The sequence below is a fragment of the Sus scrofa genome, chromosome 8 (genome assembly GCF_054392235.1).
Source record: "Sus scrofa isolate SSC_HxYL_T2T_F1_AM1 chromosome 8, Sscrofa_HxYL_maternal_Yorkshire_Landrace_v2.0, whole genome shotgun sequence".
NCBI classification, from domain to species: Eukaryota; Metazoa; Chordata; class Mammalia; order Artiodactyla; family Suidae; genus Sus; species Sus scrofa.
Window position 1 is genome coordinate 116,540,445 of NC_139390.1, and position 27,255 is coordinate 116,567,699.

A 27,255-nucleotide genomic window follows, 5' to 3' on the forward strand; every position below is an offset into this window, starting at 1 on the left:
TCCAGAGTATTCTGACATCCTGATGAGAGATTGAGAGACCAGTCATGTACAAACCTTGTAGGTTCATTTCTAGAAAGGCTGGCAACACTCCACTCTGATTTTCCTGAATAAAATGACAGACTTCAGTGATGCCTAAGGATGATTCCTAGATTTTTTTTTTTTTCCCCCTCTGTTCACAGCATCTGGTACATCTTATTTAGTTTAACCAAAATAAAATGTTTAGCTTCATTTATGAAAACAAACTCAATACTTTTAAAACTTACTATTTTAATTGGAAACAGTTCATATGCTCTGTCCAACTGAAGCTCAGAAACATAAAGTACAATGAGCAGAATGAAATATCACACATTCATCTCCGTATAAAGCAACATGAAAAGATATTTCAAATGGAAAAAGCAAGCTACAAAAGTACAGTGAGAGTTTTATGTTAAACATTTTTCCTAAACCATTCATTTATGTATTATTATTTTTGTAAGTATGTTATTGTTTTTATAATACAAAAACAACAAAATTAGGGATACTGTTCAAAACACATTTATTTTCTAAATCACTTTGAGGTTGATTTATATCAGATAATTTCAACAAATACAATGTTTAATGGAAATCATGGTATATAATGTACCTGTCTCTAGAAAAGTCTTATTTACAAGTTAAAGAACAAAACTGTTTCTTCATTAAATGTAGGTTTTAGAAAGACATTCATTATATGCATTACTACCATAAAAAAAAAAAAATTTCTTAAGAGTTCCACTATCCAGTGAAATCTTGGGAGTGAATCAAAATTTCTTTTAATCGTATTCAGAAAATCTAATGTGTTTACTTGCTTGTTGAGTCTTTGCGAGTCTAATCTTTTCACCTTTGGTGATTAGCTAAAGAAAAAGAAATCAGAAATTAGAATGTACTGGATACCTAAAACCAAAAAGAGAATTATGACTAGAAAAAATTTCATAACTATTAGCTTGAATAACATTTTTTAAAAAGGTGATGAGTTAGACAAATGAGATAATTAAGTTTAGGTCAAATCAGTTACAGAGAAAACTGTTTAGATCATGGCTTATTAAATATAATACATATTAAATCTTTGAACTAGCTAAAATCCTCTCACTTTAGTTCCAGAGTACTAAAAAAACCTTTCAATTATTAAAAAAAAAAAAAAAAATTCTACGATGGTAATTGTTTTGACATTTTAGGAGGGTTAAGGACCAATATTTATTAGTTGTTTCATATCTGTCTGGGCTTGAGTATTAATTATCACAACACTACTTAAATGATATGGAATCTTTAGTCATTATATGGTGCTTAAAAATACCTATGTTCTTTGTATGAGACAGCATATTTTGGGTTAAGTGCTCCACAAAGGTTTGCTTAATTTGAAAGATATTCAAAATAAGGATCTGCTATTAAGAATACTTACACTTTACTAAACCCTTACATAAATACTTGAAAATTTTAAAGGTAAATGAAATTATGTGGAATTCAGAAGATGACCATTTAAAATGTCTAAATATTCCAAAAGCTTTCTTGATAGAAAACTGAAAGAATCTAGTTTTAGAGGAAATTAAAATCTTATTCTCTTAAAAACACAGATTCCAATAAGTATTCATTAAAATAGTTTCTTTAAATGTTTGATGATAAGAGGCCATTGGCAGGAGGTTACACTTCTAGATTAAACTAGAAGCCTATTCATCAGTGAGGTGAATCAAAACGTTAAGTGTTTAAAACTCTGTCACGTCTGTATAGCTCTTCACAAATTTTATGAACCCCACCTTTACCTGCTTAATATCTGACATATCAGTACTTTGCAAAGGAAAGACCATTTTGATAAAAACAACAAAAAAATTCAAATATACTTTAAAAGCTAAAAAGAAATGAGAAAAGCCTCACTGTGTCTCCAGTAGCTGTTATCTAATTTTTACCAACGTGCTCAAAGTGAGAGTACACTCCAAAGATTTGGTCTAGCAAGACTGAATGAAGAGTTCCCTGGTGGCGCAGCAGGTTAAGGATCCGGCGTTGTCACTGCTGTGCCGCTGCTGTGGCGAAGGTTCGACCCCGTGGGTGTGGCGAAAAAAAAAAAAAAGAATGAATGAGACCCCTTTGGCAGATCTTTCCTGCATCTTACTGATCTTTTGACAGAGGTCTTAATTAACCTGTACTTGATTTTTATATGTAAAAATGCCATACACAGAAAATAAAATTTTTCTTTACCAATTCCTTTGTCCTTTAATTCCGTATAAACTGACCAGAACTTAGGAAACTGTCCCCAGTAGCCTTCTCCTCCACAACGTGAAAATAAGAACAAGGATTTTTTACTTAGTGCTTTTTCTGCGCTCAACTATGGACCAAATATAATCCGACCGTGGAAGCGGTGGTCTGGCATGTCAGACTTGTTTTGCTGCTAATTTTTTCTAAACACTTCATTTCCATCACCAACATGCTGGCTTCCTGTACCCCAGCTACCCTGGCCTCCTGGTCCAATTATCTCCCTTCAAGGCCTCAGCACTTTATGTTGTCTCCGACTGCAAAGCTGTGCGTCCCAACTTTCCTGGCTCGCTTGCTTGCTTCCCGAGAGTGTGCTGACTGTCACCTTTGCAAACTTAACTTCCCAGACAACCTTGTCTGAGGTAACCTGTAACACTTTTCATTTGATTTTTCTGTTCAGCACTTGTCATCATCTGACCTACAGTAAATGTAAGCCTCCAGGAAGTAGGGGATTTTATTATTCGTGGAGATCTACCCAGTTCCTAGAACACAAACAGGCACCAAAATATTAATTAAGTGAATTAACAAAAAAGTAAACTAATTATGGTTTAACCCTTACCTCCTCTGGGAAGCTATTCCGTGTGGTATAGTTTTTTCATTTCATGAGATGAGTAAACTAGTTATTTCCATAGCTTCAGCTAGGACTCTATACTTTCAGATATTATTATTTATCAAATAAATCGTGCTAATGATAAGCCGGATGGTCTAAGAGGTAAATGAAATCAGCTAAAGAACTCTCTGGTTCAGTGATAGAGCTACTCACTGTGTTCTAACTGAATTTACAAAATTCCCTAGGTCAATGTTTATTTCCTTACCTAAAACTAATTTATGGAGATGGAATCTTTATTTAAAAAAAAACTAACTTCTAGCTTTAAAAATATATACAATTTAAGTAGGACTTCCCTGACGGTTCAGTGAGTTAAGGGTCTGGTGTAGTCACTACTCTGACTCCAGATCCATCCTGGGCCCAGGAACTTTTGTACGCTACAGCGAGGCCAATAAAAAAAAAAAAAAAAAAAAAAAAAAAAAAAAAAAGAAAGTACACACACACACACACAATTTAAATGAAATTTCACATCAATTAGAAGGACATATTATTTAACAAAGTGACTTCATTTCAGTTGTGAGTTCTGGATTAAAGATTTTAACATTTAAATAATCTCAAGCAGCCTTTGAAATTAACACCTCACAGACCTGAAAGAGTCCTTAAGAAGGAAGGAGGCCTCCCCATCACAAATTCAGTCCGCATTCAGGGAAATGGAACTAACAAAGACAACTTGGAAACCTCCCCCCAAATCATTACATCTCACTACTTGTAGGCAATGCAAGGCTGATGAAAAAAACTTGATTTTTAAGTTAAGAAAGAGGAATTTTGTAAACAGGACCCCAGATTATCAAACCTAGAGCAGAGGAAAAATGACTGATTAAGTGCTAACCAATCATAAAAGATGTACATTTATATTTTTCTGATTTTTATAAAATACACCAAAAAACTGATAGTCATGTTAGTTACTATGTGCCCGATTTTGTTCTAAGCACATTAGGATGCATTAACCTTTACATGTATAATAATTTGTTTTAAAAGAATAAATGAGACAGCTCACTAGCAACAATAAATATCTGAAAAAATTAGTGACATTTAAAATAAAATTTTTGAAAGAGAGGCTTCCTTTAAATTATTTAATGTATTTATTAAGCTTGTTTATATCACTTGTCAACTTATTCTAGCAAAAACGAAAGAAAGCTTACCATTGCTATAGGAAATGTTATACAGAGCTTGTAATTCTTATCTGTAGAGCTCATATCTTTAAAAACTACATACTAAATAAATAGTTTTTACCATTTAGACAATCTTTATTTATTTACTTTTGATTTTTAGAGCCACACTCAAGGCATATGTAAGTTCCCAGGCCATGGGTCAAATTGGAGCTATAGCTGTTGGCATACACCACAGCCACAGCCACAGCCACAGGGCATCTGAGCCTTGTCTGCGACCTACACTGCAGCTCACTGCAACTCGAGATCCTTAACCCACTGAGCAGTGCCAAGGATTGAACCCAAGTCTACACGGACACTAGTTGGGTTCCGTACCTCTGGGCCACAATGGGAACTCCAAGACAATCTTTAAATAATCATTTACCACCAAACTACAAAGAAAGCAACCAGAAATTTAAATTATATCACTAGTTAAAAAAAAAAAAAAAAAAAAAAAAAAAATATATATATATATATATATATATATAATTGTGCTCCCTTGTGTGGAAAATAATTCTAATTCTGGATATTCAAAATCTAGAGAAATAAAAAAGATAAATATGAATTGATTACCTTATCAGTGCCTCTTCTCTTTTCACGAGGCTGATTAAGTTTGGCTTGCCTATCTACCAAAATCTTCTGCCAATACCTCTGTTCATGATCACCTTAAAAAAAAAAACAAAAGAAAAAACTAATCATTGATCATAATAATACAAAGAAACACATTTAAGGCTTTACACTGTCAATAATAGAACCAGATTAGCTGTCTGATTATATATAATTCTACTTTCTGCATATTAGAGTATTAAAAACCCAGAAATTATAAAACAATCACTTAACAATAATTAGTTTAAAAAGGAAGGTTTTGTAAAGTTTTACCAGAAAGAATCTCGAGTTTCCAGCAGTGTTTCTTTTTAATTTCCGTATACGCAGTTATTACTGCTTGTGCATCCTCAGGCGTTTTAAATCTAGCATGGCATTCTGTATCTCCTTCCAACAAATCCACATAAACAACTTCTGAGATGGCTGCCAAAGTATCCTGAATTAGTTTAGAAAGATCAAAATTAATAACGAAAAAGTTTCATTCTAATTCTAAAATTATTCCACTGATTGTATCCAAATGTATTATACAATTAAGCCATATGTTATTAAAAAGGAATAACTATCCTATATCAAACATTTCTTCTAAAATACATATAAATATATAAATGCCCTTAAAAATTGACTTGGACAAAGTTGAGAACCAACTTAATATCCACTCTACTAACTTCCTTTCATTCAACAGCATCCTTAAAATCTTAATTGGAATGGGAATACTGAATAAGGAAAAAAGATTTATAGAGCAGAAGGTACAAATACTTCCTCCCAACCCTCAAATCTAGGAATTCCAAGTGTAGTTAAAATAAAAAGTAAAATTAAAACAAAACCCAAAAGGGATTAAAGAAGATGTGTTTCCACTCACCTGTACAAAATCACTTATGACTTAAAACACATGTAAAACATTTTATAACCACTGGTGAAAATAGTTTCAAAAAACCTACAAAGATCTAGGTTTACAAGTAGTCTATGGGAATACAGCTCAAGAGCTTTTACTCTCTGATGAAATACCTAGGGAACCTCTTCTAAACAAGGAGAGTCACACAGCAAGGAAAAGTTTCACCTATAACGCCTGCTGTGAGAGCAAATTAACAAGATTCCTGCATTCCTAGCCATTTTTTTTTTCTCACAGGGGGTTCTACAGTGTATGCAAAGCAATTATGCAGGAATGTCACACTAATTCTTAATTCATCAACTTCCATCTATAAAGCTAAAGAAATAACTGGAGATTCCCCACTTAAAAAAAAGAAAAAGAGCATTTTGCCTACCTCACCCTCTTTAATTTTAACCCAAAATTTCAAGACACAACTAATTTAGATTACTTTTAGGTGTCAGATTTTTCAAGTCTCAACTACAGAAAGAACTGAGCAATACCTGGAAATATTATTTGGTAAGAAAAGTCCTTTAGTTAATAATAGAGAATAAGTAGTAAAAACCTATGCATACGTGTTAAGCCAGGGACTAGGTCTTAACCCAGTACTTGGAATACTGCCTATCACAAAATATGCACTTAATAAATGTATGCTAATTCAATGAAGAAGAAAAATTAAAAGAACTGGAGAGAAACAGACTTGCCAAATCTTCCCATTTCTCTTAACTAATCAACATTAAATTCAGACATAAAGCAAGAAAAATAAGGTACAAAGTGATAAAATCTGAATGTATTTATTGGTAGTAGTGAGAGTTTTATAATTCATTTATCAGACAGAATAGATAGCTACAATTCAAAAGATATTTACTAAATATCCATTATAATGTCAGGCTAATCTTCAGATTTAAAACCTTTCTAAGACTAATTAACCTGATAATCACATGGGCAAGTCACAGACAGCAGTAGCCATCATAGCCCAGTTTTTTTTTCCAGCATAATGTAAGTAACTACAAACTTGGTTAATGCAGTTATTTAAGATTTCAGTGACCATAAACTAAGAATTTGTTAATTTACATAATTACCATTTAGATAATAAAAGCTCTGAAAAGTATAATTAAACTTATGTCAGTCATTCCATATAACTGAGTAATTTTTCTGTTAAATCTTTTGTAATCTGACTAACCACAGCCACATTTACACGCTCAATTTTTTATCTATCTTATCTGAAATTCTATATTGCTACCAAACTACTGAATGCAAGCTGGTAATATAAATCTCGGAATAAGCTCTCACAGCAAGCATTAGAGGTGATATTTTTCCTTGCTGTGTGACTCTCCCTGTTTAGAAGAGGTTGCTTAAGTATTTTATCAGCAAGTAAAAGCTCTTGAGCTACATTCCCATAGACTATACTTCATCAAATCCCTCATCAATATTGCAGGGAGAATCTAAATCTGTGTTAGTGACAGCTATAGGATTTTAGGATAGGATTTCTAAGATAGAAAGTGCTTACAGGTTTCCCTGGTGGCAGGGCAGGCTAAGGATCCGGTGTTGTCACTGCTGTGGCGCAGGTTCAATCCCTAGCACTGGAACTTCCACATGCCACGGGTAAGGCCCCCACCGATAGAAAAAAAAAAAAAAAAAGTGCTTACAGATGAATGAGCAACCTATGCAAGTTAAAATACATGACTGGTAAGAGTCTATGCAAAATCAAAACAACATAGTACATGATGCTGAATGTCATTACAATAACTTCAAATATACTTGCTATGTTACAGAACATGTTGCATAATTTAAAAGAAAGTTTCTCACCTAAATGGGTGACAAGATTTAAGAGTAAATAAAATAGGGAGTTCCCTGGTGGCGCAGTGGGTTAATGGATTGGCAGCGGGTTAGGATCCAGTTCTCCGTGCTGTAGATCCTATTTGATCCCTGGCCAGGGAACTTCTGCACGAGTAGGCGCGGCCCAAGGGGGAAAAAACATAGTAAATAAAATAGGGTACTCCCACACAAAGGAACATGTGAATAAGAAAGAAATATTGCTGTGCTGGTACAAAAGGATATAGATGATAAACTATATAAAGTGGAAAAAAAAAAAGAGTAGAACAATATGAAGTGGAAACTGTGTAGAACTATGGATTTATCTGCAAATGCATGTAAAAATTTTAGAGCTATTCAAAATACACTTTTCTATAGTTGTTTCAACTATGAAAAATAATTGGCATGGATTGAATATACCAAAAAATTAAAAAAAATAAAATAAAAAAGGTGGAGCTCCTGCTCTAGCCCAACAGGATCAGCAGCATCTTGGGAGTGCTGGGATGAGGGTTCAATCTCCGGCCCAACACAGTCGGGTAAGGATCCGGCGTTGCTGCAGCTGTGACTCAGATCTGATCCCTGGCCTGGAGCTCCCTATGCCTGTGGGTGGCCAACAACAACAAAAAATATATATATATTAAATAAAGGCTATTTTCTCCAAAAACCCTGCATTTCTTTGAGAAAAAAATTTCAATTCCTACAAAGATTTTTTAAGATAAAAATAAACCAGAAGTCACTTTGTTATAGAGCAGAAGTTATTACAGCCTTGTAAATTAACTATACTTCAATAAAACTTAAAATAAACTAGGAGTTTCTGCTGTGGTGCGGTGGGTTAAGAATCCAACTGTAGCAGCTCAGGTCCTGAGGAGGTATGGGTTCGATTCCTGGGGTCATCGAAGAGGGTTAAAGGATGCAGTGTTGCCACAGGTGTGGCTCAGATTCAATCCCTGGCCTAGGAACTTCCATATGCTGTGGGAGTGGCAATTTAAAAAGATTTAAAAAAAAAAACAAAAAACATCATAAGTGAAAAGTACATGCATATTATTGCTATTATTCCAAAACAGTACTGACTTCAAGTCACAAAATCTTTAAGATATCTATTGAAAGCTAAAAGCTCACCTGAAAAAAAAATTACAAATTCTCTAGTTAGCTGCAAACTAGACAAACAGATGACTACAATTTTGTTTTAAAAATAACTTCAGGAGTTCCTGTTGTGGCTCAGCAGGAACGAACCTGACTAGTATCCATGAGGACTTGATTCAATCCCCAGCCCCCACTCAGAGGGTTAAGGACCCAGTGTTGCCATAAACTGCAGTGTAATGTTGCAAATGCAGCTTGGATCTGGCACTGCTGTGGCTGTGGCTGGCAGCTGCAGCTCTGATTCAACCCCTAGCCTGGGAACATCCACATGTCACATCTGGGGCCCTAAAAAAAAAAAAAGAAAACAAAAAAGAATTTCAGACCAACTCTAATGTAGTTGAAATCTATTAAAAAGTTGTAGCAATAAGTATTTTCCTAAAAAAATGAATACTGGGAAAGCATTTTACTTTATCTGCTCTTTTAGTTAATAATGACTATAGGATGGTTTTCTCATACAACTATACAATGACCATTAGGAACACTGAAAAAAATAAGCACAAACTGTAGTCTTCCGATAAAAGCATTAAACTATGTACACTTTAAATTTGATCCAGTGAGGAATTTCCATCTTTAGAATTTGCCTCAGGTCAAACCTAAGGGCTATTGTGGAATCAAACCCAACAAACAGTTTACCACAAGAGAACAAACTCTAATTTGATTGGCTTCATTTTCCACGTTCAGAACATTTTCATAAGGCTTAGTCTTTAAGAGAAAAGGAAGACAACTATCCTGGAGATTCAAAAGCATTATTACCCTGACTTGTTTCCTGCCAGGTAGAGGCTCGGTGCTAAGGATCTTCACAATCACTCCGCTCACAAACTGAGGTCCTGTTGCATTAACCTTCTCCTGGGGACAACACTCTTCACCGTTTGCTGCAGATGTGAAAAGAAAAAGACCAGGAAGAATCCTTTACATTTAATCATTTAGCACTTAGGAGGCCCACTTTCGAATAGCAATAAAGGTTTTTCAGCCTGATTTAAAGTTACTATGTTGTAAGTCTTACTACTTATTGCAGATTACCATGAAATACAAAAATTTTTATTACTATAAGTGCAAACTTTTTACTATTGAGAGCATTTGAAAAAGCTTAAAAAAATGCCCCTTTTCACTGAACCAAGTATTAAAGTGCTTTACTCAATATAAAAAGAAAATAAACATGCATAGGATAATATTTATGAATATTCTATATAAATTACAGTGGAAATGTGAAAATTTCTATTTTCAACTTATAGAAATTTAAATATATCCTGATATTGGAGTTCCCGACGTGGCGCAGTGGTTAACGTATCCGACTAGGAACCATGAGGTTGCGGGTTCGGTCCCTGCCCTTGCTCAGTGGGTTAACGATCCGGCATTGCCGTGAGCTGTGGTGTAGGTTGCAGACGCGTCTCGGATCCCGCGTTGCTGTGGCTCTGGTGTAGGCCAGTGGGTACAGCTCCGATTGGACCCCTAGCCTGGGAATCTCCATATGCCCTGGGAGCGGCCCAAGAAATAGCAAAAAAAAAAAAAAAAAAAAAAAAAAAAAAAAAAAATATATATATATATATATATATATATATCTCCTGATGTTGAAGATTTCATGAAAATCTTATTTTAATTTGTTCCTGCTTGTAGTTAATACTAAGGAATGAAATGACAGGTGAGAAGTGATGACCTTTGCACAAACTTGCTCAATTCATAAAGTAGGCACTTACTACTAGACCAAAAAAAAGGCATTCAAATATATATATATATTTTTTGTCTTTTTGCCATTTCTAGGGCTGCTCCCACGGCATATGGAGGTTCCCAGGCTAGGGGTCGAATCAGAGCTGTAGCCACTGGCCAGAGCAGTATCCAAGCCGCGTCTGTGACCTACACCACAGCTCATGCCAACGCTGGATCCTTAACCCACTGAGCAAGGCCAGGGATCGAATCCACAACCTCATGGTTCCTAGTCGGATTCATTAACCACTGAGCCATGACGGGAACTCCTCAAATTTTCTTATACTAGAAATAAATAACACACCTGGACAACTTGACAAATCAGTAACTGTTCTAATAACCATCATTGCATAATTAAGTTTTTAAAGCTGAAGTTTATACTATAATAAATCAAAAAGAGCATTTTAGTATAAGTACAATATAGTGCTACAAAAATACATTAGTGATGTTTACTTTTTTCATTTTTCATCTCCAACTTATTAGGTACTCCATGGTCTGTTTCCATTTCCGATTCCGATTTTATTTGGGATATTCTTTTTTTTAAAGAAGCCATGCTGGCTTTTTGCAGTGCTAAATACTCTTTTTTTAAATCCATCCATTCACTCCTGGAACAACAAAAAAAACCTGTAATGTGACAACAGATCATTAAATAAAAAGTAAATATCTAAATACAGACATTCGCTGTGTGACTTACAACCACTTCTTCTCCCCATCTTTCTTTAAACACATATCCTGAGTTCTAAGGCCATCTGGGAAACAAGCAAAGTTCCCTTTGCCCCAACATTTAGATTAAATGTTTCCTATTTGCCATCTGAATTCTTGAGTATGTTCCAAATATTTGAATTTATGGAAATAAAAGTATTAAATTAACTAACAAGTAACATTTACTAAAGTCAGTCAGCTCTGGAGAGGGGAGAATGAGAAATTAAAATTTAAAGATGATTTGTTAAACTGCTTCCAATTTGAGAGATAACATTCCTCAGCATTTACTTGAGTCTAAAAGAATTTCTAAGAAGAAAAAAACACCCCATGGAAGCAATTTATTTATTTACATACATTTAACATGTAGATGTTTCTTCAAACAGCTAGAGCTCCTCCAGATAGAAACACAATGGCTCTCCAGCCCGGCAGGAGCACTCATTGTTACCCTAATCTATGCCATCAAACAAGCAGATAGGGGATTTTTTTTTTTTTTTTTTTTTAAAGAGGAGGATATCTGTGGTAATGGTTTTAGCTGTTAACATTGACATGTGTATACTTCAAAAAAAAAAAAAAAAAAAAAGGCATCCAGACCCACCCAGGACCATACATTCCCTGAGAGCTGATACATTAGAATAACAAAGAGCTCTTGTAATGATTCTCTGAGATAAAAAGGCAAAAGGAATCCCGGAGTTAAGAATAGTATAAATACAAGTGCCCAAAGTCCCAGCCTTTTAACCTTCTACAGGAAAACTGGACTCCTAGGAAACTGTAATCCCAGAAGGTTAAGAAAAACTTCTAAAAGGTATGCCATTTCCTTTCTCCTACTTATTTCTCACCCCGATGACATGGACTCCCTTTAACTTTAACATGGGAGTGCTTTCTGTGAGTTTTAAAGTAAGTGCTTCCATGTTTTAGTAGAAGTGAATCCAAATTATGCTTCCGCACGCAGATATCTTTTCTAATTTCAAGAAGCCAAGGGGATCCCCTTTGCTTTAACATGGGGGTACCTGCTGTCTAAAACTAAAGTAAGTGCTTCCATGTTTCAGTGGAGGTGTCTCCAAACCGACACGTTTGTTCTGATCCCAGTTTATTTTCTAAATTCCCTTTACAGGAGAAGGGATGATCATGATTTCCCACTGCTCTCCTCCCCGAGACCGGGCTCCCCACCACTTAAACGTGGATGTACTTGCTTTCAAACTCTAAAAGTAAGTGCTTCCATGTTTTAGTGATGGTAAGTCTTACTTTTACATTTTAACTTAAAGGAAACGTCACTGAACTGCTGGTCTCTGGTACTTTCAAGCTGTCCCCTGCAATGTGCTAAGGAACACCCTCTACTTTAACATGGAGCCACTTGCTGTGAATTGATTGAAAAAAAAATAAGTGCTTCCATGTTTTAGTGCGGTGGTTCCTTTTTGAAACTTCAAGAGTGTTATACCAGCTTGAGCGCAGATACTGGCTACAGGCCATGACTGTTGCTAATATGCAACTCTGTTCAATACAAACTGGAATTGCACTTTAGCAATGGTGATGGGGTGTGGCAACTGCCGACGGGAGCGTGTTTTGCCGCTGACTTACTTCGATAATACTCGTAGAGGTATGACCTCTTCTCCCATTTTATGCCTCTCTTTATGTTTCTTCTTATGCTTTCTTTTGGCTTTCAAGAGGGATCCGTCTTTCGTATCTCCAGTATCCTTCTCCTCTTCAGTAGAAATTTCTAATTCTAAATGAAAGAGAAATAAGACATATAATAAAAGTGAAGAGAAAGCCTCATTTATCTAATCCTAACTTTAAAGCTCGAAATACCTACCTTTGTTTTCTTGGCAAACTTCAGAAGCTTCTTTTATCATGTTGTCTTTCTGAGCCGTTTTTTTAATTTTTGATTTTGGAGTTAGGCAATCTGCATCTTCGGAGCTACTTCTCTTCCTTTTCCCTGCTTTGACTAAAGGTAAGCCAGACACTTCAGCTCTTTCCCGTTTTTTCTTTTTCTTCGAGGGTGGCTTTTGGGGTTCGGTAACCTCTACTTCTGAGCCCTCAGATGTGGTCCTCGATCTTTTTACTTTATCGACAGTGTCCTTGCTAGTAGTGTCTGTATTTGAGTCTTTGGTCTGGATGTTGTCTTCTTTCTTCATTCGGCCTTTCTTCTTCTTTTTCTTTTTCTTTTCTTCTGTAAAAATTGTAGCATTAGTTTTAGTTTACCTTGCCATCATTTTACTTCAACTATATCTACTTTAAAAATACCAACTTACCGGCCACCCTAAGGGTAGGAATGGGCTTATTTTTCACGGTTTTGGGAAATATACCAGGTTTTCTAGGTGCTTCTTCTGGTGGGTTATTAAGAAACTGAAATGAAATGATGCAGAATTTTTTTTGTTACTGTTTAAAACCCTTGGTAATTTTCTCTCTCTTTTTGTTTTAGGTTCTGGACCTACCTCAATAGCTTTTGCTGCTTGTTCTTTTGTTTCAAATTCCACAAAGGCAAATCCCTTTGGGTCTCCAGTAGATTTATAATGTGGAATACTTATATAAACAACGTTTCCACATTTTCCAAACACTCTTTCAATCCAGCTGTGATTAACATTTTTGGGCAATAACTCCTATGGTAAATCAAAGTAGATATTAAATAATAAATAAATTTTTACTTTTAATAACTGAATATTAAAAATGGTTCGGTTCTTTGGGGACAGCTCTGAGCTTTCTTTCCAGGCTTACCACATACACTGTCCGCTCATCCTCATCTTTTGGTCTTTCGCCCAGAGGCTTTTTTCTCCTAATTCTGGTGCCTTCTAAATCCAGCTTTAAAACAGTATATAAGGTTAATAAATAATACAATATCATGTGACATATATAAGTTGTAACAATTCTTACCTCCACAACAGCGGAACTTTTCAATGCTCTGGCTATTAGCTTCCGATCAGTGGTTAATTTTTTCATTTTGTTGAATGACACAAGAAGTGATATATCAACATCTAATGAAAACAAGTGAATAAACAAAATATTTTTTCCTCATTAAATACTAACACGAATTTGACATTTTTTCCCTTTTAAACGGGTGTTTCTTGAGTAAATGCTTGTCTGAATTCTGCCTTCTACCCTATGCAAAACAGTTTAAACTATTTCCTTTGTAATGAGACCCTGCTATATAACAATGGGAAAAAGACTGACCCGGTCACCTTAACTGACAAAACTGTAAACCAGCTATGACGGGAAAAGCAATCATTTAAAAAGTGGGTCCTAAATAGTAAAAGTGATGCTTTGTCATTGGACACTTTTTAAGTTAGGTCAGTTATTATAGAAACAAACTTACATCCATCTCTAGATTTTTCTATTTGCTCTCGGAGAAATCTATCCTTGTGAAGATTTGCATCTCCAAACCAGAAGTCCACTTGTTTTGCAATATCTGCAAGCACCTGTTTAACTCGAGACCGTTTCTTTTTTTCTACTTCTTTTTTCTTTTCAGTGCTTTCCTCTTCCATTGCTTTTTCTAGATTTCCGCTTTTTGTTTCCATTCCTGTAAATCAGAAGCAATTCAGCAATATAGGAAAATACGCGCACGTGTGACATGTCAGTTCCCAGGTGCAGGATCCAAGCTGCATATGTGACCACAGCTCAGCAGTGCTGGATCCTTAACCACCTGAGCAAGGCCAGGGATACTAGTCGGATTCCCACAACAGGAACTCCTAGAGAGCAGAGTTTCACCATCAGCTGTGGAAATTTTCATTGCCCTTGTGTTTTTTAGGTTTTGTTTTTGTTTTGTTTGTTTTGTTTGACACTAATTCTCACTTGGCTTTGCTTTTACCTTAAAAAGCAATCTCAATCAAGGTTTAAGTTAGCAAAGCCAAAATGTAAAAATTAAGGAACCTTGGCCACTTCCTTTACTCTTAAGGTGGGCTTTTTGAACTTATAACTAGTTGCAGTACTGGCCACTGCATTATTTAAAACTGCAATTTCTGGATGCTTTTATCTCCCCCACCTTAAAACTGCAATTTCTGGATGCTTTTATCTCCCCCACCTTATTTTTTTCTCCATTGCACTTACAACTGCCTAAAATGACAACTGCCTAAAATGCTTACCCATCACCCCCAGCCCTAATACACAGTAATCACTAAAAAGAATAACCTGTCTCCCATAACAATCTCCTGGGAAACAAGAGTTTAGACATATCTTACTGTCTCCCATTGCACTGGGGGTGGGAGCTGCTATCACTTGGTATGCTGGCCTTGGGCCTGTGACCAGGACGACATAAGGACATAAGAGATATGCAGGCAAAAGGGCTAAAGCTTTTACATATATATATCAAGGTGCCCCCAAACACCTTTGCCTTTATCTGTAAATGCCATACACATCTGCTGTAGATAAGGGGCAGCTGGGAGGAAATCAGTGGATTTGGGTTAGTGCTGGGCCTGGGACTCTGTCCCTAAGTATCTTCTGCCCTGTAGCCTTTAAAGTTCTGTAAACAGTTATAGATTAAAGCCTATTTGTGTCTCCTGAGTCCGTTGGCTAGAATCTGTCAGTGCCAATAGTGATGCTTGCAGACAGCAATGGAAATAATGTGTCTCAAAGTGATATTCAGTAACATGGTACAAAGCTATTATGCATTTCAAATCCCCAACCAGATATGCATTCTCACCAATAGGAGGAGAATTTCGGCATTTTTAGAATAGGCTCCTTGCTGATCACCCAAGCACCAATTTTAAAAATATACAAGTAATGAAGTATTTGTTTAGCTGTTGCTACTAGCGTACCTCATAAAATGGAACTACAGGTCAAAATTAATCATTAGAAAACAATCAAGTGTAATTAGTGTTGCATTACCACATTCCTCATGTCACACTTTCACCTCAACCCATCCTGGCAGGCTTTCCTTCCCACCACCCTACGAAAAACTATGAAACAGTCTATCTCCTATTACACATTACCTTTCTGTAGCACTTGCTGTCGTTACTCCCTCACTAACACTGCCTTCATTTGGCTTCCGGGAGCGCTTTCTTCCCTTTCAATTCCTTTTTTTCTGGTCCCCCCTACTCTGCTCTACCTCTGCTGCCTAGGATTGCTTTCAATCCGAGCTCTCTTCTCATCTACACAGACATCCTTTAGGAGGGTCTCTGGCTTCAAGCTCCTTGGCTTGGTTTCATAAATCTCTTTTCCAGGAGCTCCTGTTGTGGCACAGTGGAAAGGAATCTGACTCGGAACCATGAGGTTTTGGGTTTGATCCCTGGTCTCACTCAGGGGGTTGAGGATCTGGTGTTGCTGCGAGCTGAGGTGTAGGTCACAGATGTGGCTCCGATCTGGCACGGCTGTGGCATAGGCCAGCAGCTGCAGCTCCGATTTGACCACTTAGCCTGGGAACCTCCATATGCCGCTGGGGCGGCCCTAAAGGAAAAAAAAAAAAAAAAGTATATCTTAAGCTTAAAATGGTGCAAATTGAACTCTCAAATGTTAAAAAAACCTATTCGTTGCCTACTTTTCTCCATCTCAAAACACCAGCGACAAAATGGCTGAGGGCAAAAACACCAGAATTCTCCTTAATTCTTCTTTCCTTATACCCCACAGCCACTTCATTAGTATTTCTGTTAGCTGTACCTTCACATCCTGAACACGAAGGGTGTACATCTTCATTTCTTCCATAACAATCACCTGCTCCAAACCATCACCAAATCCTGCGTTAACTTCCATAAATACACCCTAATACGTGCTGGCTGATACTTTTCTTCCATTATTGTCAAGTTTCCAGGTAGCAGCCAGAATAATCATTTAAACAGGTAAACAAAATATCACTCTCTTGAACAAAATCCTCCCCAGGTTTCTTACCATATTCGGAATAAAATCCAAAATTCTGGAGTTCCTGCCATGGCTTATCGGGTTAAGAACCCGACGCAGTGTCCATGAAGATCTGGGTTAGATCCCTGGCTTCTCCCAGTGGGTTAAGGATCCGCCGTTGCTGGAAACTGCGGCATAAGTTGCAGATGCTGCTGGGATTTGACTCACAGCCTGGGAACTTCCATATGCCGCAGGTGCAGACCTAAAAAGAAAAGAAAAAAAAATCCGAAATTCTTACCGTGGCCTACAGGCCTTATTCCATCTGGCCAGGTGATCTCGCTCTAATGTCCTTCATCACTTACATCTTCTTCCAGTTGGGCTCATTTCAACCACAACAAACCACCTTCAACATGCTAAGTAAGGCCATGCCCATTGCAAGGCTTTTGCTCCTGCTGCTCCCTAGCCTCCCTGTCACACCTGTAAGGATAACTTCCTTGTTCTTCAGGTCTCTGCAAATGTCACTCATTTTCTATTTCTTTTTCTTTTCTTTTTTTTAGGGCTGCACCCACAGCATATGGAAGTTCCCCAGCTAGGGGTTGATTTGGAGCTGCAGCTGCCAGCCTACCCCACAGCCACAGCAACACAGGATACGAGCTACGTCTATGGCCTACATGGCAACTCATGGCAATACTAGATCCTTAACCCACCGAGCAGGGCCAGGGATAGAACCAGCATCCTCATGTAAGATATCAGTCTGGTTCGTTACCACTCAGCCACAACAAGAACTACCGATTGTCACTTCCTCATAGGGGCTTTCTCTTTCACCCAGTCTAAAATACCCCTTCCTGCCAACCTTAACCCCACACACCCTCTAGGTCACCACTTTCTATACTTACATGCTTTCATCCCTACCTGGAATTATAATTTTATTGCTCATCTGCCTCACTAGAATATAAATACTGTGAATGCAGGGACTCCAGCTTGATCACAACCTCAGCATTTGTTGGTTAAAATCTAAAAGGATCTAATAAACTGTAAAGTGTCAAGCATTTCAAGTTATTTTGTAAAGAGGCAGCATTATGGGATTATAAAGAAGATACAAATGTAGCTCTGATTGTCACTACAGCAGGATCTAACTTTCCCTTCTGAAAAACTACAAATTATAAAGGGCAGGTTAGCAGCTCTCTAATTCTTTTCATTGTCAAAGCCATCATCTAAGAAAATAGTGGACAGAACTGCATAAGCACAAAAATCACAATTCTCCCAGAAATTAGATTTTTCTGATCATTCTCACATCTCAGCATAAATAGTCTCCTTTCCTTTTCCTAAGGATTTTTTGGTGGCTTGAAGAATTAAGTTCAGAAAATCTTGCCTGCTATGAATAACACTTATCTGTAATTTTCGATCTTAAACATATATTCTGTAGATTACCAAATATACCTTCATTTTAGAGGAAGACATGCATCAAATAGAAAATAACAAGCTATAGGACAAGTTAGCTTCCCTACACAATAGCTGCGGAAGATCAGGAAGTACACGGAAGCACTTCTGCTATAATTTTTATCTTCAGTTTACTTTCTCAATGTCTTATGAATGGTAACAAATGTGTCTACTGTCACCCATACATTTCAAATCAAACTTTTATTTTTCCTACCCATGTCTGTTCTCACCATCCTCACTTTATTTAAGGATGACATATTCTACTTAGCCAATCAAGCTATTTACTAGCTGTATGGATCTTGAGCAAATTACCTCATCTTTCTGAGGTCTATAAAATGTTTATTAAAATTAGACCTACCTAATAGCTTGTTGTAAGAATTCATCAAAATAATGTAAATAAAACACTAAACATGGCTGCTATATAGTGCACACTCAGTAATTTGGAACCATTATTATCATTTTATCATTTGCCAATCTGTCATTAAGTCCTACCAATTCAACCTGCGAAAGGCCTTTTAGCTCCATCTAACGTTTTCCACAACTACTGTCCCCATAATAGAAACAGTTTATAAATTGTTCTAGAAGTCATCCATTCTTCACAGAAGCTGTGTAACATGTCTAAAACAGATCTAATTTTGTGATCCTGATGTTAAAACTTTCAACATTAGAAATTCCTTAGCATCTTCTTATAACTGAATATATACATATATATATTTAAAAAAAACTGTTAAATAAACCAAGGGACTTCATGGGCTTTAGCAAAGAATAAAAGTTACTGTGTAACAATGCCGTTACTTTACATACAGGGTTTTAATCCTCACAACCCCTTTGGGTTGTTTCTTTTAACTCCTTTATATGAAGGTTCAAAGGTTAAGTAACTTGGCTAAAGCTAGGTAAGTAAGCAAGCTCAGGTATGCTTGACTTCCACACTGCCTACCTTTTAGTAGAAACTCTTGCAACCTGTCACCATGCAGTCAATGCTCTGACTCAGGAACTCTTAATCTGCAGTCTATGGAATTTGAGGTGGGTTTTAAGATTTCTTGTGAATCCCAGGAAAATTTTAAAAGATAAATTTTAATGAAAAGGTAAAATTATGACTCTTGTACAAATTAAGTGACAATGAAAGACAGAGATAACCTGGAAGAGTAAGCTAGACAAGACATCTAGTTTTATTTTTTTTCTTGGCCACTTCAATGTCTTTCACACCTTTTCTTTCAAAAAAATTATAGCAAAATGGTTTAATATATACATGCATTTTCCTGGGAGGCTCAATGATAGATTTTTTTTTTTTTTCCCACTGTACAGCAAGGGGATCAAGTTATCCTTACATGTATACATTACATTTTTTTCCCCCATCAACGACAGATTTTTTTAACAAGTAAATGGATGCCATAAAGGTTAAGAAACACTAGTCACAGTTGACTATTTAGCGATACCCACACACTTTGTCTCCATGCCTTTGCTTTAAATGAGTCTTCTCATCTTCCTTGCTTTATAAACTCCTATTCAATTTTTAAAGCTCAGGTTAAATGGCATTTTACTCTCTGCAGCTTTCCACTACCACGTGTTCCCTAATTAATGGCCTCATCTATTTTCCCTTACGTATTTATTAGTGCACTCATACACTATTTAGTTCTTACTTGTTGGCTCTTTTCCCTAATTGGACTTTTAGTTCTTCGAATGACAAGGCGCAAAGTTCTAAACGAGAAAATGACTTAATTTTAAATTACAAACTCTCACATTCGTTAGCCTCCTGCCACCAAAAGGCAAACCTGCGAAGCAAAGCTATTTACCCTCTCGTCCTTCCGCGTGGAAGCAGAAAATGCGGGGCTGCCCTAAACCTGCCAACATCGGACAACAAGCGCCCCCAACCACTGAGGATTGGAACTACAAAGACTGCCAGAGGACTTTTGCGCGTGCGCAGAGAGAACTAGGACAGGCGAAGTGATGGACTCGTGGGAGGGGGCAGGGCGAGAAGGACGACAGATGATAGAATGGACTGCATGAAAAAGCACTGAGGACTTTAGATCTCACCTAGCCAGGGCAACCCCATAGTCCACTTAGAACTTACTCCGTCCAATTCCCAAAATAGAGTAGGGCCAGAGACTGCGTCCTTCAATCCTTCCCGTCTCCCGATCCTTAGAGTCGTGGTTGTTTCCGCGTCATAGGATGAGCGACACCGTCCTTCGCTACGCCTCGGAAAAGACAGGCCCAGAGGCTGTGCGTCCGTCGTAGACGTCACAGGCGTGGGCTGGCTCGGCATGGGGGCGGGGCCTCGGAGATCGCGGCCGCCTCAGAGGCTCGCATCCAGCAAAGAATTTGATTGGCGGTTTGAAAACGGCAGTTCTGGTTGGGGCAGTGGTGGGCGGGCTAAATAGTGGGTCTTGATTTGGTGTGGTCGCGAGTTGATGACGTCAAGGGCTTTTCGCGGGAGAGATTCGAAAGTGGATTTTGTGCAATGGCCGGGTGAAATGAGCTGTTTCCCGGGGTTTCTGGGGAGTAAGAGGCGAGAGGCGGTGTCGCTGATTTTGGCGCGACTGGACGAAGAAGTTTGCTCCGCCAGAAGCGGACGATAAGGATACCGTGTGGAACAGGATTGGCTCACAGCTTGGTCGAACAACTTGCAATAATTGGTGCCCCGTCTTCCTCGCCTTCTCCAATCTCTGCTTTGCAGTTCCCGCATACATGTGAGAACCAAAGACGGTTTTGCTGTTTCTTTTTAGGACTGACGAAGGGTCAATTCTCCATTGTCATTTGGTTACACAGGATTATGGTAATTAGTGTTCTCAAATGAAATATGGGCTTTTACTTATCTGCACAGGGTGGTTTCTTAACAGGGTATATGATTCGTGACTCTTAAACTCTTAAATCTGTGAACTATTTAGGGATTCGAAAGATCCGGCCTGTTCCAAAACAACAGGACCAAAAACATCTCGTCAAACTTAGCAAAAGAATAGTTCATTTTTTAGTGAAAACACTGAATATATATATATATATATCAATGAAACAGCGTAACACCTTATGTATATGTATGAAGATACGCATTTTTGTACTTATGTAATTATCACAGAACATCTGGGGTCTCTATGCCAAAAACTTTTTGAACATGAAGTTTTCACCCATTATAGATATGTCAACATTTGAATTGTTTCACAGATGAGGAGAGATGAAGATTTTCAGCATTTTTATCTTTGCATCTCATATATATGATGCTGCTGGCTGAAAACATTTTTCCTATTGACTCACTTTTGACTGTGGCAAATACACCTCTTAAGTATTTTAAGATCAAGTTAGATTTTTTTTTAAGGTTTAATCCTATAATTTTTTTCTTTTTCCAGCACACCTGCAGCCTATGGAAGTTCCTGGACTAGGAGTTGAATGAATCGGAGTTGCAGCTGGAGCCTATCCAGAGCCAGGGCAACACCGGATCTGAGCCACATCTGCGACGTACTCTGCAGGTTGCAACCCACTGAGTGAGTCCAGGGATGGAATCCAGCATCCTCATTGAGACAAGGTCAGGTTCTTAATCTGCTGAGCCACAACAAAAACTGCTAATCCTATAATCTTAATTTTCCATTTATGAATCTTTGGACCTTCTCAGTTCCTTTTTTTTTTTGTTTTCTTTTCTTTTTAGGGCCTCATCCACGGCATATGGAGGTTCCCAGGCTAGGGGCTGAATCAGAGCTGTAGCAGCTGTCCTAAGCCACAGCCATAGCAACACAGGATCCAAGCCAAGTCTACAACCTACACCACTGCCCAGGGCAACACAGGATCCTTAACCCACTCAGCAAGGCCAGGGATAGAACTGAGACCTCAAGGATGCTAGTCAGATTTGTTAACCACTGAGCCACCACGGGAACTCCTTCTCAGTTCCTTTTAAATTTAAATCTCACGTATAATATTTCTAATTTAGGAAAACAATGGGGGAATTTATTTTGTAATTCCTAGACAGCCTAAAAGTAATCCTAAATTAGTAAATACTGGATTCCTAATCTGTAAATTGTGATGATAATAACTACTATTCAGGGTTATGAGACTGATAAATATTATATATAAAGTATCTAGTCCCATTCCTGCCTGACACAGTAGGTATTAGGTAAATAGTCATATGCAAATGTGAGCTCCAAAATTTAGACTACTTAGTTTTGAATTCTGAATCTGCCATTTATTTACTTTATGGTCTTAGGCAAGTTATTCATCTGTTATATATCTCAGTTTTCTTTTTGTAAAATCAATACTAAAATATCTATACCATAAGGTATGAACATTTTAAGCATTTTAACAGTATCTAGCATATAATTGCGCTGAATAAGTAATAACTATTATTATTAAAGAGATCTAATGTTAATAACTGCCGCATGCCAAATATTATGTTGACACCATGTAGTCTCATCTATGTGTATAGGATATCTAACTTATTCTGTGGCTAGAGATATGGTGCTGTATAAGCAGCAGTGAGTGAATATGTTTCTCTGGATCTCTCCATTATCTTCTTGACATTCATTAGGCATCTAGCAATCCTGTGGGCTGGAGGGGAGGGGTATAGGATATAGGAGTTTTGTTTTGTTTTATTTTTGGGTTTCTTTTTTTTTTGCTTTTTAGGGCCACACCTGTGGCATATGGAGGTTCCCAGGCCAGGGGTCTAATCGGAGCTACAGCTGCCAGCCCACACCACAGCAACACCAGATCCCAGCCGCATCTGCAACCTACACCACAGCTCATGACAACGCTGGATCCTTGACCCACTGAGCGAGGCCAGGAATCGAACTCGCAACCTCATCGTTCCTAGTCGGATTTGTTTCCACTGAGCCATGCCGGGAAATCTGGGAGTCACATTTCTGAAAGGCAGTGCCTCTGTAGGTCTAGGTCATGTCCTATGAACTATGTCATAGGGCAAGTTTTCATATCATTTGCCAACCCCTTACCCCATCCTTTCTCTATTTGGTGGCCAGAGGAATCTTTGTAAAACCCAAGTCACATGTGTAATCTTATTCTTAAAATCCTGCCTTGGAGTTCCTGTCGTGGCGCCGTGGTTAACGAATCCAACTGGGACCCATGAGTTTGTGGGTTCCATCCCTGGCCTCACTCAGTGGGTTAAGAATCCGGCGTTGCTGTGGCTCTGGGGTAGGCCGTCGGCTACAGCTCTGATTAGACCCCTCACCTGGGAACCTCCATGTGCCGCGGGTGCGGCCCTAGAAAAGACCAAAAAAAAATCCTGCCTTGGCTTCCTACTGTCCTTATAGAAAGTACATATTACTTAGCATAAAATGGAAGACCCTTTGCATCCTGTTACTGCTCACTTTTTCAGTCTTATATCTCACAACTCACTATCTGACACTTGAATTACTAGAACTCCTGGATTATGCCTTGCTGTAACTTCCACAGGCCTTTGTGCATGTTGATTTCTATTTGGAAATAATCGTCCCTGGCCTTTTTCCTTGGTTAATGGTTATTTTACAGTTTAGACATGTCCTTCAGGAAGCATTGTTTGATGCCCTGGACCAACTTAGGTGCCTATCCTGTGCTTAACCCTGCTTTATTTTATCGTAATTACTGTTATTACCCTGCTATACTGAAAATTATTTGAGACTAGGAATAGTATTTTGTTCATTTTAGTTTCTTGGCCTAGCACAATGTCTGGTACACAGTAAGTACTAAACATATGTAATTTATAATTAGTAGGTGGCCCATTTTTGTATGTTTTGTATGCATAAAGGATGAATTCAATCCAGAATGACAAATGGTAGCTTTATTGAATCCTCCTAGGTTTCAAACTTAAGAACCTATCTCTGTCACCTGCAGGACTTGTTAAATTACAGGCTATTGGGCCGCAACCCCAGATTTTATGATTTAACAAGTCGGGGGGCAGGGGGACTCAATAATTTGAATTTCTAATTAGTTTTCAGGTGGTGCCAATGCTGTTGGTCCAGGGATCTGAGGCAGTGGTTTATGAAAAAACATAATAATTTTCTTTGGCATCTCTGTTTGCTTCTTCATTTCACTGTCAGTGATTTTTGATTTCCACATTTGCATATGGTAACAGTTCTATCCAATAGTATAGGGAAACTGCAGTACTCATTGCAATGATGCTGAAAGGGTTTTTCTGGAGAGGTACTATAATGTATACTTGGTTTTAGCTACTGTGTAATATGTAAAAGCAAAAATTCGCAGCGCAAGGGAGCCATCTTGTGGGGATTGTAGCAATTCAGAAAAGTTTAAAAATTGATGTTCTTTCTATAAGGAACCAAGGGGTGGGGATCATATTTCCTGACGCATTTTTATAGTATCTGGAAAAATGTTGAGATCCTACTAATTATTTTATATATTTTAATTAGGTTTCTCTTTACTTGGCAGTTATTTTTCCACAGGGTGGTGTCGACTATTTTATTCTCAGTGGCAGATAATTTGATTACACCCATGTTGTTTATCTTTGTAGTAAAATAATCTCAGAACACTTAAATGCCTCTCTCTGGTCAAGAGTTTGTGGGGAAGAATTGTATTTGATACTTACTCTGTTCATCAATGTTGATATTTTTTGTCATTTTTCATTTTAGGTGGTATAAATAGTTGTATGACCACTGATTATTCTCCGGAGACCTGACTATATATAATTTCAGAAGAAACAATGGAAAGCCAGGAATTTATTGTAAGTCTCACCGTTTTTCACTAATTCCTGTTTTCTTCCACACTTCACAAATGTTTTGTCAGATTTAGCAAAATAACTTTTCAGATAAACAGTGAATAATTTTTTAGTATAAGTATGTGTGTCTTAAATATTGCCCTGTATTCTCTCTTGCAACGTTGGTTATTCAGAGTTCCTTGGAACAATTTTTTTTCTCAGAGGACTGGCATGCCTCTTCTATCTAGGTCAGCTGTTCTTAGCCTATTTGGACTCAGGACTCTTTTATGTTCTTAAAAATTATCGAGGACCCCAAAGATTTTTTTTTTAATGGCCACACCCACGGCATATGGAAGTTGCCAGGCCAGGAATTGAATCTGAGCTGCAGCTGTGACCTACACTATAGCTGAGGCAACACCGGATCCTTAATCCACCATGCCACAGCAGAATCGCCCAAGAATTTTTGATTATGGGGCTTATATTTATTCATGTCTTTCATATTAGAAATTATAATGGAAAATTTTTAAATGTTTATTAATTTGCTAAAAAACAATAAAACCATTCCATTTAACATAAATTACTTAGGTTTTTTGGCTGAGACCACAGCATATGGAAGTTCCTGGGCCAAGGACTGAACCTTTGCCACAGCAGCAGCTGAAGCCACTGCAGTGACAAGGCAGGATCCTTAACCCACTGTGCCAAAAGGGAACTCCCATAAATTACATTTTTAATGAAAAGTTACTTTCCAAAAACAGTAACAGTGGAAAAGAACATTGTAAGGTGTAGCAATGCTGAACATTTTTTGCAAATCCCTTTAACATTTGACATAATAGAAAACAGCTAGATTCTCAGACATTGATTCTTCATTCAATCTGAAATTGAATATTGCAATATTGGATGCATATAACCCTAGGAGCCACCGCTAAGCATGACCAAAGGAATGAGATTGAAAGGCAAATACATCATGAAAATAGTTTTTCCTTCATAGACCCCGAAAAGTCTCAAGGGAGACACCTCCAGGAGTCTGTGGACTCCTGGACTTTGAGAACTGCATAATTTTTCTCATCCTACCAATGACTAGGAAGCTCAAAATTATTTTTCTTGCTCAGTTAATTTTTCAGTGTCTTCCTTAGATTTTTACCTCTCCTTTCTCCCTTCCCTTGCCTTTTACTACTTGGTTTCTTTTTTTTTTTTTTTTTTTTTTTTTTTTTTAGGGCTGCACTCACATCTACAGAAATTCCCCGGCCAGGGGTCAAATCAGAGCTACGGCTGCTGGCCTACACCACAGCCACAGCAACACCAGATCTGAGCCGCATCTGCGACCTACACCACAGCTCATGGCAATGCTGGATCCTTAATCCATTGAGTGAGGCCTTGGATCGAACCCGCAATCTCATGGTTCCTAGTCGGATTCGTTAACCACTGAGCCACGACGGGAACTCCTTTTTCCTTTTTTTTTAATAGATGTTTTGTTGTTAGTGGTATGGTATCTGTGCTTTTATTTTGATAAAAAAATGTCGTAACTTTTTTGGTATGTAGAAAGGGTATAAACATTTCATGCATGGAAATAGAAACCATGTTTTCCTTTGTATTTTTGTAAATAAGGTCCTATATACTCATCAAAAGATGAAGAAGTCAAAAGTATGGCAAGATGGAATTCTGAAGATCACTCACGTAGGAAACAAAGTAAGTGCAACGTGGTTGACGACTACAGAGTCCAAGAGTTGGGTTCTTGCCTTTTGACTGAATGCTAAGAAAACTCTGTAGATGATAAAATTTTAGATGTCCATAAGCTGATGTGTTGTGAAAACAGACGTTGTCAAATGATTTCCACATCACAGTGATTAGTTTGTGCATTATAAAATGTCAGTTACTACTATTTAATTTGCTTTGATTTTTTGTTGTTCTTGTTGCACCCATGGCATATGAAATTCCTGGCCAGGGCTCAAACTTCCACCACAGCAGCTACTCAAGCCTTAATCTGCTAGGCTACCAGGGAACTCTGTGATGAGGATTTTTAAGATATAGTCTCAGCAACTTTCAAATGTACAGTACAGTATATTATAGTCACCATCCTCTACATACATCCCCATAACTTAGTTGTAAGTGGAAGTTTGTACCTTTTGACCCCCTTCACCCGTTTTACCTACCACTCTGTTTTGATTGTTTTTTGAAAACTTTTCAAGTGCTTACTATAAACCAGGGATAATGCTTTAACTGTGTCGACTTACTTAGTCTTTATAACTCTATTAGTTACTATTTGTGTTTTTATTTTACTGATGATGAAACTGAGGCACAGAGAGGTGAAGTTGCTTGCCTGCCAGTCTCACATAGCTCAGAAGTGGAGGAGTCATAAATGAACCATGCCCTAACCATTCTGTTGTCTCTCTTAATATTGCTAATTTAAAAGAAGAACTTTATTACAGTTGAGTTGATAACATAGGACACATTGGCAAGATTGTGGCCTCCTGAATGAGGAGGTTAACGATCTCCATATTCTGTCCTTATTCTAGATGGTTTCCTTATCTATCACTATGAAATTATCATCAAGAAGTTTTTTAACATAGCAGGGCTACTTATTATTTTATTTTTTATTTTT

At 37.6% G+C, this 27,255-nt stretch overlaps 2 protein-coding genes across 52 annotated transcripts in view; one reads left to right on the plus strand and one right to left on the minus strand.

The window, feature by feature from the left end:
- Nucleotides 1-247: 247 nt before the first annotated feature.
- On the minus strand, nt 248-20,261 carry LARP7 (La ribonucleoprotein 7, transcriptional regulator). Of its 19 annotated transcripts, none has more exons than XR_014811869.1 (16): nt 20,109-20,186; nt 16,649-16,859; nt 14,145-14,348; nt 13,706-13,806; nt 13,550-13,633; nt 13,270-13,434; nt 13,087-13,180; nt 12,648-13,004; nt 12,416-12,560; nt 10,592-10,743; nt 9,191-9,309; nt 6,993-8,266; nt 4,894-5,053; nt 4,588-4,679; nt 1,885-2,027; nt 248-869 (listed from the first exon to the last, which is right to left on the minus strand). XR_014811869.1 is itself a non-coding variant. In XM_084970700.1 (14 exons), exons 3-14 carry the CDS (start codon nt 14,344-14,346, stop codon nt 789-791), a joined length of 1,749 nt encoding a protein of 582 aa, XP_084826826.1. In that variant the 5' UTR covers nt 14,347-14,348; nt 16,649-16,859; nt 20,109-20,186; the 3' UTR covers nt 248-788.
- A 192-nt stretch (nt 20,262-20,453) lies between these two features.
- ZGRF1 (zinc finger GRF-type containing 1) overlaps nt 20,454-27,255 on the plus strand; it is a 77,916-nt gene continuing 71,114 nt past the window's right edge. For 16 of the 33 annotated variants that reach the window (XR_014813152.1, XR_014813147.1, XR_014813150.1 and 13 more), the window contains exons 1-3: nt 20,454-20,724; nt 24,592-24,683; nt 26,262-26,342. Coding sequence is in view for 24 of the 33 variants with exons in the window: in XM_021101661.2 (XP_020957320.2) it covers nt 24,663-24,683; nt 26,262-26,342 (102 nt within the window). In the remaining 9 variants the exon portion in view is untranslated. Of the gene's footprint in view, nt 20,811-21,375; nt 21,552-24,591; nt 24,684-26,261; nt 26,343-27,255 lie in introns of all 33 variants that reach the window. The other 17 variants (XR_014813151.1, XR_014813149.1, XM_021101662.2 and 14 more) reach the window with 3 other exon arrangements.

What these genes read in the sequence shown, in the direction of transcription:
- LARP7 (XM_084970698.1), bottom strand. Translation starts at nt 14,346, where the DNA reads ATGGAAACAAAAAGCGGAAATCTAGAAAAAGCAATGGAAGAGGAAAGC. An exon ending in CCTCTACGAGTATTATCGAA is followed by an intron (nt 10,744 to 12,415) that starts GTAAGTCAGCGG and finishes TTGTTGTTCCAG; the next exon opens with GAGTGAATGGATGGATTTAA. An exon ending in GAAACTCGAGATTCTTTCTG is followed by an intron (nt 4,680 to 4,893) that starts GTAAAACTTTAC and finishes TTTTTTTTTAAG; the next exon opens with GTGATCATGAACAGAGGTAT.